Source organism: Argiope bruennichi, chromosome 9, assembly GCF_947563725.1.
Source record: "Argiope bruennichi chromosome 9, qqArgBrue1.1, whole genome shotgun sequence".
Lineage (NCBI taxonomy): Eukaryota > Metazoa > Arthropoda > Arachnida > Araneae > Araneidae > Argiope > Argiope bruennichi.
Genome location: NC_079159.1, coordinates 982,262 through 994,950, shown reverse-complemented (window position 1 = coordinate 994,950; position 12,689 = coordinate 982,262). Strand labels below are relative to the sequence as shown.

At 32.3% G+C, this 12,689-nt stretch overlaps 1 protein-coding gene across 1 annotated transcript in view; it reads right to left on the bottom strand.

Moving 5' to 3' along the window:
• LOC129984624 (uncharacterized) overlaps positions 1–12,689 on the bottom strand; it is a 36,814-nt gene that overhangs the window by 4,797 nt on the left and 19,328 nt on the right. Inside the window, exons 2-7 of the mRNA XM_056094546.1 lie at positions 10,931–11,096; positions 8,325–8,449; positions 6,892–6,981; positions 6,679–6,756; positions 3,791–4,493; positions 1,267–1,394 (exon numbers count right to left, since the gene is read on the bottom strand). Coding sequence (XP_055950521.1) covers positions 1,267–1,394; positions 3,791–4,493; positions 6,679–6,756; positions 6,892–6,981; positions 8,325–8,448 — 1,123 coding nt within the window. The 5' untranslated portion in view covers position 8,449; positions 10,931–11,096. The remainder of the gene's footprint in view (positions 1–1,266; positions 1,395–3,790; positions 4,494–6,678; positions 6,757–6,891; positions 6,982–8,324; positions 8,450–10,930; positions 11,097–12,689) is intronic.

Here is a 12,689-nt window from a genome sequence, read left to right as displayed (position 1 = left end):
TATTAAAGATGTAAGTAATATCTTGGACCTAAATAACATCAAATTCAAACTTGTAATCTCTGATACCGTAGCAATATGTGTCGCCGAGGAAGATGATAATATAGTACAGTAATATCAGAACAATTACAATATTTCACATTATCTAGCAAGAAATGTTTTTTATGGCTACAGTATTTATAAATAAAAAAGTGAATTGAAATGAAATACAAACTACACTTGTGAATTTCTAATTTAAAAGATTGTGTTCCAAATCCTATATCTACAGGAACTTCTGAGCTGCTTAGCGTTTAGTAAACTTTGATTTTAAACTTTCTTACTGGTTTTCTCGTCCAAAAGAAATGCACAACATTCTTTTTAAAGAAAGGCAAGGACGCAGAGGTTTTTAAGAGCATCATTTGTAAAAAAAAAGTATAAAACAGTACAGTATTTCGAATATTCAATTAAGCGGTATTTATATTTTTGCATTTCAAAGTTCAATCAAATCTTTATTTTGTGCTCTTAAATTTAAAAAGATTACCGTAGAAAAAATTATATTTTTTATGGGAATTTAAGATTACACTGGTATTACTTATATTGCAGGAAAACTGTGGCAGATACAAATTTCAATCTGATATGATAATACATAGAATGATCAATTAATCATATTTACGAAAAATCAAAGTTTTAACAAGTTTTATAAGCAAGATATAACAGTTTTATATACTGACTTTTTCAAATTTTTAGGGGAGAGTGAAGGGGGGGGTGGAAGTTGGAGCTCCACATTCACAGGTAGTAACTTTTCAGTTCTTTGTTTCAGAGATCAAAGGAATACTCGATCAAAGTTTTAAAAAAATTACAAATTCTTTCTCCTATTCCCCTAAATGCAGTGAACTACTATACTATACTATGCTGATAACCTTTGTATTAAAGCATTTAGATTATGTTAAAAAATTATCGCAATGTTTTCAATATTTTGCTTGAAATTACTTTTAACTATATACTTTTATTTTATTTTGGTCTAAAGCTTAATAGTATTATTTTAATTCAGTCTGCGAATAATCCGAGTTTATTTTATTGTTAAATGTAAATATGCCATCCTTTCATCTTTCCTCTCACCCCTATTTTGACGAATTAAACTCATCCTAAAGCATGCGCTAAAGCAAGGGGGTTTTAGAATCCGTTGTCAAACAATAAATGATACAGCAATCCATTTAGAATATAGCAGATCAAAATTTATTCCTTTAACTTAAAAAAATTTGGATGGTAGAAAGGCAGAGTTATACTTACGTTGGCAATCTTCCATTCTGTGGGGTTTCCACTGATTCTCTGTGTTTCTGCAAGTGTACGTTGTACTTCTCAGCGTACCTCTTGGACTGGTGATTCCATGCCCATAAATGCAAGTCTGCTTGCAACTTCTGAAAGATGACAACAAATAAACGACATTGCCAGATACCGGAATATTTTGTCGCATTCGAGGAAGTCTTTCGCAAACGAACGATTAAAATCAGCATGATTTGTCCCTGATCATTCTTTTATTTGCATTCATACTAGGATATGGCCAATTTTTTCTCTCTATTTTTCGATACCATTCTTTTATATCCTATCTGTTTTTCTATCATATTATAGCATAACTATGAGAAATTGGTATTTGTCTTCTCATCTCGCTTGGCATGGTGACAGATAAGCGAAACGGAAGGTGTGTCGATGAGAAATAATAGCGTTTAATAAACACAGTTACGGCCAACGCGCACATTTCTTTTCTTTTTTTCTTTTTTACTTCTTTTTACATTTGCGTGTTTCGGACGTGTAAGATACAGCTGGATATGACTAATTTTGATCACTCTTAATTTACTGAAATATATTCGTCTGGCATCAAGCAGTTCTTGTGTCGTACCTTTGATAGTAAAAATAATGCTAATATATATTGAAATGAAAATGAATCAGAATCATAATGCATATGCATAAAGATACCGAAGCATGTAATAAGGTTCCCTTTATCAAAATATAAAAAGAATCCATTTCTTGACGAAGTAAAGATTATTCATAAATTTGATTGGAAGCGGGGTTTTATAGTATTGCAGAGCAGAAAATTGTTCCATTTATATTGTGTTAGAATTTTATAGTTAATGTTGCTATTTCATTGTTATGCTATTGAAAATGCTATTTCATTGTTATACGTTATTAAAATGTATAACAATGAAGAATCCATTAGATCTTAATCGATTCTATATAAGAAGATAAATCGAAATCTATTGTTTATAAGAAACGCATTATATCACTTATTTTGAATTTTATCACCAGAAATATACTTGGTATATTTCTTTGGAATCCAGCTTTTAGGTATTGTAGGAATTATTGAAGAATTATAGGCCATTTTAAAATTATGGATTAAAATTTATAAATTAATGATGAGATATTGTATAGTGAGCATAATTTTGATTATTTTTATTTGGAAGATGATTCAATTTATCATGATTTTTTTTTAACTTGAAACATTGATGTATTTACCAATGCTAATTTTAGATACGTCTATGAAAAACAGCACTGAAGTAATGATTCCATTTTCTTCTTTAGTTACCCGGAGAGATTCGGCATTTTAGTAAAGCAGGACTATTTGTGAGCCGTGGACTCTCTCTCAGTTGGAGTACTTCAAATAACGTGAATGCAAACCCAGAAATTTATTATTTTTCTGAAAGCCGGTTATGGCATCTCTTGCATTTTCACTCTATCTACGCCCTTATTTGTGATTTTTTTTTCGTCGTGTGACTATTTAAACCAAATTTTTGCGCAGTAGCTTCTGAGAGTAAAGACCCCTGAGCACCCTAGGGCAAAAGTCTGACTTCTAGCTCAAATGAAGATAACATACAAACACTCACTTGCACTACCTCTTTTTACTTGGACCTCTTTTTACAGGGGGGACTCGTTCACGCACCTCACAGAGAGAACACAAAGATGAGAACAACCATGCTCGAACTCGGAAGGCCTAAATAACGGGGAAGACGCACTACCCCTAGGCCAGGACGCCGGCGTTATTTGTTAATTGAAAACTGGAAATGGAATATACAGTAAGTGCCACATTCAAAGTTTACAGGAGAGTAAACAATGAATTTCGGTTTAATTCTGGCACTCACTGTGCCTTCCTTGTCAGTAATATTGACTTCGTGTTCCATTTTCCTTTTTCATCAGTTTTCATCCGTCAGTCTGGGCAAGTATGCAGTACGCTTGTATTCATTTAGCAAATTTCATTTGAATTACGCTGGCCGATTATTTTAAGACGCATTTTGTGATGCATTGGACACACAATAGTTGATGAAATGATAATTATCTTAAGAAAAATTAACCTTTCTACTTTGTTCTCCAAGTCACTTCTCTCTATATTAAACGTCACTGGTGAGAAAATATCAATTCGTTTTTCAACTACTCAAATTTTGTTGCACACTATCATCGCTTCTCAGGTTGGAAACACTGGCATTTATTAAATTTTGATTAATTTCTTTTTTGCATTTACTGCATTTTCCATTTCAGTTTTCAATTACTCCGAGAAACAGATATTTTATCATTAACCCTGTGACTGTGGAATTTTTCGAAATCACTATTTAGATGCATCATTTTCAAACAGGTGCCTGATAATAGTAAAATATAATAAAAATCTGCAATAGTGGAAGATAAACACACTAAATCATCAAAAATCGGGGATGCCACAGAAAATAGACTGACCTTCCTTAACCACGAATATTTATGGATAAGCAGTTTTAGGGTTAATGAATAAAGCAAATAAATAATGACAACATATGTTAGTAGAATCACTCACTGCCAATTGGGCCACTTCCAGCAAGTTACTTCAGAGTTTCTCAACTGTGGAACCCTGCATGCATAGCCATAATTTCCTCCCCAATAGGTAGGGTCCCTACTCTCACTTTGGCCTCTGAAGGATGGATGTTCGTCTAAGTGAGGACTGTTGTGTTCCTCTTGTTCGAAAGTCTTCGAGGGTGTATCATTATTGTCCGAAAGGAATGAACTATCGGAGTCGGGTGAATCTTCGAGATCTTTTCCATGTTTTATATCCCCAAAATCAGGATCCGAGGGATGCCTGAAGGAATTAGAGTTTTTCCTATCATCTCTGAAATCAGGATCTGAGAGAGATCTGAAGGAATCAGAATCTTTCCTTCCATAATTCTTATCCCCAAACTCAGGATCCGAGGAAGGTCTGAAAGAGCCAGGACCTTTCCTATTATATTTCCTATCCCCAAACTCAGGTCCTGATGGAAGTCTGAAAGAACCATGATCTTTCCACGCATATTTTTCGTCCCTAACAGCGTGATCTGAGGGGGGCCTGAAGGAACCAACGTCTTTTTTCTCGTACTTCTTCCCTCTTAAATCATGATCTGATTCCCCGTATCTGTCAGAGGTCTTTACTTCAAACTCCTCTTCCGCAAATTCTGGGGGTGGTATGAAGGTATCGGGATCATTTCCACTGCTTCTTTTCACGAGCTGCGGGGCTTCTTCTCCGTGAACTGAAAAAAAAGAAGGGAACAACTTAATAGTTACAATCAAATGTGCGATTCATACTCCCGCGGTGTAAATCACTCTGCATATCACATACATCCGAATTATCTTTATGTCCCTCCATGCCCATGCATTTAAAATTATTTGTGGTTATCTGACAACTGGGTTGCGCAATATCGTACAATGCGCAATGATCGACTTGATAGAAGGCAAGAAAGCTATGAACAGGAGATAGAATAGTCTGTATCTTCATTGGATAGGAAATAATATCATATAGATATAAGAATTAGAATTCTAGACCCTAATTGAACAAATTGCATTCTAAATAGTGTTTTTAAAAAGAATATCATTAAAATTTAAAGGAAAAATATTTTCTAATACATCAGATCAAAGTCTTATTCAGAACTAGTTCATTCACGGCAATAGTACAATATCTTTTCCTATAATGTTTGCTTCGACTGATTTCACCTGCATTATGTTCTGCTTGTGCAATATGGTACACCATGTAACTTTTCTCTTATCGTCCTATCATAAATTGCGTTTAGCATTAGGTATAAACGAGCATAGTCCTACCTAATCGAAAAAAATTGCTATCGAATTTTCATGTGTCTGATCATTTTGGATTGTTTAGTAGTAAAAAAATATATTGTTACAAATTTTGCGAGCCCTGTTGCGTTAAAAAAAAAGTTTAAGCTTCGTTTTCATCGCAAATTTTAAAAGTTTAACTTTTTTTTTTTTTTCTAAAATCGGAGTATTTTTGCTTTCATTCATATTCAAAGAATTCAAACAAAAACTTCATCAAAGCTTAGTTATTGTCAAATGTTTGCATTCATTGGAATTAAAATTGTAACCAAATGTTTGCATTCATTGGAATTAAAATTGTAACCAAATGTTTGCATTCATTGGAATTAAAATTGTAACCAAATGTCTCTCTATTGCAAAAATGACTCAAATGTTGTAATGACGCCAAAATGGTTAAACAGTGACATCATTAAAAGAAGCACCCTTTTCAAACGAAAGGGAACCATTGGTAATAATCTCACCGAAACTTGTTCGCATATTCCGTAATAAAGGTATTACTCTCTTCCCTTCTACCACTACCACCATCATAAAAGATGTGGATCCCGTGCAAGGCGGTGAATAGCACGAGTACTCCGGATTTTTATTTTCGGAATATTTAGTGCCTTCTAGTATCGTGAAGAAAACCAAATGCACATCTTGGAAGACTTTTTTTCTTTTTCTACCGGTTGAATCTAGAATTTGACACAAAGTTAAAATTTCCTTAATAAGATCACTTCATTTTTCTCAGTCGTTGCGCTTTTGAATGATCGCATTTACATGCGATGCAAAATGCACATATGTTGGTCGAGAGTCGATCTGTTGATGGATTTGGTTCAAAGGTCGATGCATATCCGCACTTTAGACATTAAAACGACGCTCCTGATTTCATTTATTTAATTCGTTATGCTTTGCGACAGGTATACTTGCTGAGAATGTTTTTGTTCAAAATTTAATAGAAATCTGCAAAACTGATGCAAAACCGCATGTTGGATTTCATCCTTTTAGCTCAAAGAATTTTCTGTGTCGTGTTGATAGTCATAATCACACAAATATATTTTCCCGAATCACGGAGGTGCGGCAGTGAAGCGTTGAACCAAATCGTTCATTCACGATCATTTCAGTCGAATCTTGAGTCAAACATGGAATCGAAATTCGTCAACGTCTCGAGTTCGAATTTTTTGATGATTACAATCATTTTTCTTTGTACACTTCATTAGCCAGAAAGTAAAAGTTTAAAAAAAAAATCCTTAGGTGTAAGCCATTTCTTATGACTTCAAGAGATATTCATTGAAGGGGGGAGGCATTTACAAAAAAAGTGGAGCAATGCGTTTGTTCGCAACTGTGCACACAAAGTTCGAAAAGATAATGGAAATACCATACAATCGAGTTAAAAAAAATCTCGTCCTTTAGTAAACAGCCCGATTAATAGCAAAAGCAAAATTATGATTTTTTTTTTACTTCAAATGATTTCACAAATTGTAAACAAAACGCAAATCGTTAATGATGAAGACATCCGCTCTGCAGTTAGGTGTCTGCGACGTTACACGAATTGATTTCTTCAGACCGTAGAGAAAGCTCCGAGTGAGTTATATTTAAAAAAAAAGTTAATAAATAAGTATTGAAAAATTTTACTCATTCTGGGGTAAGTCAGTTCAATTGGAAAAAATGGTGACGAATCCTCATCTGAAAGTTCCGGTCCCACATTTTCATCTGAAAAACAGGAAAAATGAAAGTGAGTTGAATTGATTTTAAAATCGGATGTATAAAAATCATATAACTCGTGGGTGACAGTATAAGAAAGTTGTTCAGAAATAGATTATGATGCAAGTGGGAAAAAATTCAAACCTGTTTGGTTTGAGATGTTGCTCAAAGTTTCATTTTCAGATACAATATCACCTGCTCGTAAATAGTTGGAAGGAGACATCTTTCTTCCCTCTAAAATGAGGCAGAGAGTAGTTAGCAGTGAATCTTGCTAAAAATATTCGAAGAGTTTATTTAACTTATTTCTTTATGTATTACAAATTACTACACTAACTATTACGCTACGCTTAATTAAAGCTATTTCATTCATTTTCATTTTTATTTATTTCAATTAATTTGTAAAAAAAATCAAATTAAATTCATATAGATTTTCTAATGACCATTAATACAAATCCATTTTATTATCTTATAAAGCTCATTCATTGCTTGAGAATATAAATTGTTTGTTTTTATCGAAAATTTCATAGATACCGTTCACGACTCATTTTGGTTTATTTTACAATGAAGTGATCGATGATTTTGTGTATTCTAATGTTCATTCTTTGCTGCAACAACTTGCAATTTTTTATTTGGTTTAATTTGATTTTTCCTATTAACTTGATTTTATTACTTTTGTCTCAATTCATCTGTGTTTTAGAAGTAGCTGCATTTGCGCTCTCTAAATACTATGAAGTTTTTCCTGTTCCTTTTTTGATTTTTGTTTGAATAAGGAATAATTTTTAGTTGTGGTTCCGAAACTATTTCGTTTCGTTTTCATTTTAGTTTCGTTTTCAAAATATTTCTTACTTTAGATTGGTTACTTCTGCATCTATAATGTATCCAGAGTTTTATTGGCATTCTGGAAGAACACCGAATTTCAAATTCGGTGTTCTTCCAGAATACTTTATGTTTTTGTATTATCATTCATTCGTCATATGTTTAATGCCCGCTCGGAATTCATACATATCTTTGTATTTTTGCTGGAAAATATGCTTAAAATATTTTTTAAATGATCAAAATAGAAAAAATTTATACGGTAAAAAAATTGTTATCATTTAGAACAGAATTAAGATGTAAAAATAATTTTAACACTATAACATTTTCAGAAATTGTCACGGAAGAACGGCCAAAATTCACTTAATCTTTAATTAAAATTTAAAAAAAAATTGTTTCGAGCTTCATATCCTCTCCCTCCAAAGTATGTATATATATATATATAACTCTAGGTAAACTGTTCTAATCTGTTAGGGGCCAAACATACACGCACACGCACGAAAATCATATTTCGTATATGTCTTATAAGTTTAAAGGTTTTCAACTTTTAACTAATGATTGATTTTCGTAATTATCGCATTTCATGCTTATGCTTTTCTATGATGTGGAATTTTTTTGCATGCATTTATTTTGTGAATCATAGTTTTTTTATTTTGTGCATTTTGTTTCAATTGCTTGTATTTCGAGTACTATCGTTTATTTGAGCTAATTTTGTCATGTAACATTGTAACTGAAATAAATAACGGAGGAAAATCAGTACTCACTTCGGAATAAAGTAGCAAAGTTGTCGTTAGGGATTATGATGCAATTGCGATTTTCGCATAAGGCCAAGGGATCTCCATCAGCAATACAACGACCCAAGCCAGTATCTTCATCCGAAATGTTCATTCTTTACAAAGAGAAATATTTAATTAATGACTTTAGTTCCAATATTTCATGCAACACTGAGATGTGCTTCACATAACATAGTAGCAGTTTGCCAAATGCGCTCAAATGACTGCGTTTGCATTGCGTATTGGCTTGTTGTACAATCATTAGTAGAGACTGAAAGTGAACAGCAAACAAACGCTTTGAAAATGCAAGAAATTCTACAATTTTAAAGTGATGATTCTCAAACAGAATAAAGAAATGGGAGAAAGAAATCTTTTAAGAGAGAAGTGAATGTTTGAAAATAATTATCATTTCTGATTATCATATATATATATCCTAACAAATAAAAAGATCTTAAATTATTAATCTTTAAAAGAATTTCTCTTTTTTATGGAATCATGGTTACTTTTCACTTTGAGTAGTTTTCTATAGAAAGGATGCTTTTAATAAAGTTTTTGAATTTTTTTTATACTTTCAATTAAGGTTTAACATCAGAGTCAAGCAACGTTGAATAATTTTTAAAATGTGCTCATTTTTAAGCATTGCTATTCTCACATGTAACATATTCCGACGAACAAAAATACAGACAGAAAAGCAAATGCAAAGTGCAATGAATAAGCTGGTGTAGGTTGTGTGCCTATCAAAATCTGATATTTAAAAATATTTTCTTAAGGAAGCCGTTAAGACGAAATTACATAAGACATTTAATTGAAATTTTTAACACCACTCATCCCGATGAAGCAAACAGCAGTCGAAGGTGGCTAATGGAAAATAAAAAAAGCATTTAAAACATAAAAAATAATATATGGAAAAAGAATTTTCTCAAATTAATTATTGCGCTATGAATAGTATCTTCGTAGTTGGTTCAAGCCAGACTGTAAATAGAACACGCTTATGTCGTCGTTCGAAAGCAAGATTGAAATCTGCAAACTCGTAAAAGTTTCCTGTGAACTAAGAATTATGAGTTCTCTATATGAATGAGACGGATGCCAAATAGCACATTATTTTAAACTGAAAGAGAATGAAAAGAAAGAGAAGAAAAGCGAAAAATGGCTCACATTTTGGGCCGGTGAAAAATTTTCGAGTGAGGAAATAACGTTTGAGATTTATTTTCGGTCCCTCTGTAGGCTTGTTTCTTTTCTTTTCATTTCATTTTTGACTATCACAATATAAAAGTACTACAAAACATTGTTGGGGAAATTGCATCACAAACCACATATATGTAATAAATTAAAAATTTATTTTGAAAAAAATATGTATGTTATCACCTATTTCTGTAAATCTTTCTTAGGCAGTATTTTCAGGAATTTTTTTTAGATAACTCTAATGCAAATTAAATAAACTTATGCAGTCTGGGAAACTTAGGAGATGTAAGAAAAGGGGAGTAAAAAAATATTTTTCCTGTAGCAAATAAATGAATTGAAAAGCTTCTATCAGATTTCTATTTTTAAAATAAATATAATAAGTTTTAACAGATGCATATCTTAGATATCGTTATATTTTATATCAAGTTCAAGAAGAAAAGGAAAATCAGCAGGAGTGATTTCCCTGAAACTTTCTCGCATACAAACCAATAAAGATCCTATTTTTCATCCTCCGCAAAAAAAAAAAAAAAAAAAAAAAAATTGTGGGCTTTCGGCGATACTGCGAATACCTAGCATGGCATTAGCGAATAATAACTAGGAAATATTGATCTTCTTTGAGGTGAATCTAGCCTTTTCTTTTTCAGAATCTATCAGGAGAATATGTGATTTGGGTACCTTTTCTCTGAATGCAGAACCAAAATTTGACGCGGATCTACAATAGTAACCATAAGATCGAATTTCATTCATTTGAGTTGTTGCGTTTGTACGGACGAGAAAGTACAGAATGACAGACGGTCAACCCTTTGACGGATTTGGTTTCAAAATATGATAAGGACCTCTCAGATGCTAAACCTGCAAATGAAATTCTATCCACCTAGATCTTTATCTTTTGTTGTTGTAGAATTCACTTGTGACACGGACAGAGAGGCAGATAGATTTCATCTGCATGGGTTGATTGAAATATACCTATTTGTTCCGAAAACCTTACACTCAATTTTTTTCTTCCATCTCAAAGCGTTTTCGAGTTATTGCGTTCATGGACAGACGGATGTGGTGTCAAAAATGTGTTTTTCGAATTCCGTGAGATCTGAAATGTAAAGATTCGTTAGAATCTCGCGTTCGAATTTTTTTTTACCTTCACAACACTTTCTCTGCACCTAGTATAGGAGAAAGTAAGAAGTGCTGCACTGCGTTTGATTCATTTATTTTACTTTATTTTTAAATCTTTTTTTTATTATTAAATGAAAATTATTCTTCTATCAATCCAAATGAAAAGCTTCATTGCCTTTATGTATTCATTTACCGAAAATAGATGATAATTCGATTCTAATGAATACATGAAATAACAAGTCTACGATCACGAATGAGTTTTCGACCGCGGAAGACTTCTTAGGAGATGGAATGAATTTACGTACGTGGTCGTGTTGATCTGTATCGTGTAAAAGTTGCCGTCCTTCTCCGCACATGCGCAGTCGACGATGGTGGGCTCACACGCTGCTTTCTTTTGGGGGGCTTCTCCTCCAAGCACAATTCGAGGAAAGGCGAACACCACCAGTAGTACTAATCCAACACCTGACAAAACTAAAGGGGGAAAAAAAAAAAAAAAAAAAAGACATTTGATAGTCATACGATAGTTAAGACAAGGGGGGTGGGAAGCGAGCATATAAGATTCGTGCAAATTGGAGTCTAATTTCCCAAATCGAATCGTCATATATTGCACTTTAAATTCATAAAAATCTCCAGATAAAGAATTTTTTCAAGAATTGTGGATGAAAAAAAAAAAATAAATAAATAAACGCGGGCACACACAACACAGTTTATGCAAATAGAATAACATTTCTATTTATCGAACTGAAATCTTCTAATGAAAAAAAATACTATACATACTTATTCGTGACACAATGCAACCTGTGACATCATTCATGAAAGAGAATGTAAATAAAATGTTAAGAAAATCATTGATTGTTACTGCAATAGATATTCACGGAATATCGGAAGTTCGGTAAGAAAAGAACAATAAACATTTTCTGGTGACTCATTCATTATGTTAAGCAAATCGCTTTTCTTACTTCGTTGCAGATTTTTAATAGAGAAGTCGATTTCTCAACAGAGATATGGAAGAGTCCGAAAGAGAAGTAGAAGGAGGAAAAGAAATAAAGACGCGGCATAATTATGAAATTTTGACGTTTTATCAATATTTTTTTAATTGGTTATTTGTGCATTTTTTAAATTAAATCTCTTTGATAGTTTAAGATTTCTTAAACCTTAATAAAATAATTAAATATTATATTTTAGAAAGAAAATGATACAATATCAGTTTCTATATAATCAAATTTTTTCCAGGAACTTCAAGTTCACTCCGACTGTACGTGCGAATCTTAATTAACCAAAGGAATGCGTAGAAAATAGCAATTTGGAAGAAAACTAATTAAAGAAAAACGCAATTTTCAAAAGAATGCATATTGAAAAAAAAAATTGCTACACAAAATAAATTTTTTTTCTGACGTTTTGAAAAATCAAACATATGGTCTTTTTTTTTCTTTTGACTTTAAGGATAAACCTTAGTTTAATTTTTTTTTTTTTTTTTTTTTAGCAATTTTCTAATGCATCGTTGTAAGCAATCAACTGCATCTCTTTGTTATTTGAGTCCAGCTGGTCATTGACACACTTAAGAGGGTGAAACTGACAACTTCTTCTATTACTTGAGTGGTTCGATCGGTTTCTGTGGTTGTTTCTTACTCATTTTTGAAACAGAATGGAAAATTTTTCATTTTTGTGAGGATTATTATCTATTTCTGTGGATTTTTTTTTCTATTTTTGAATTTTGCCTTTGTATAATATTCTGATACTGATTGCCTTTAACGACTTATTGATTCCGAAACAATATAGGTTGTGTTAAATTTCATTTGAATTTTTTATGCGCAATTTATTCATTCAAGGTTCTGTAATCCAAATGTTTGTATCAAACTTTAATAAACATGAAAGACGTTATTCCAACAGTCGAATACTTTTATACTGTTTATTGAGCACATGAACTTTCCTAATGGAGTTATTATAGAACCATTAGATACATAACTGACCTGATAGTCTATCATCAAATGGCGCACAGCCTTCTGTGATATTGTAACTAAACTTTTTTCTTTATAGTCAGATAATAACAGAATTTTCTTTCTT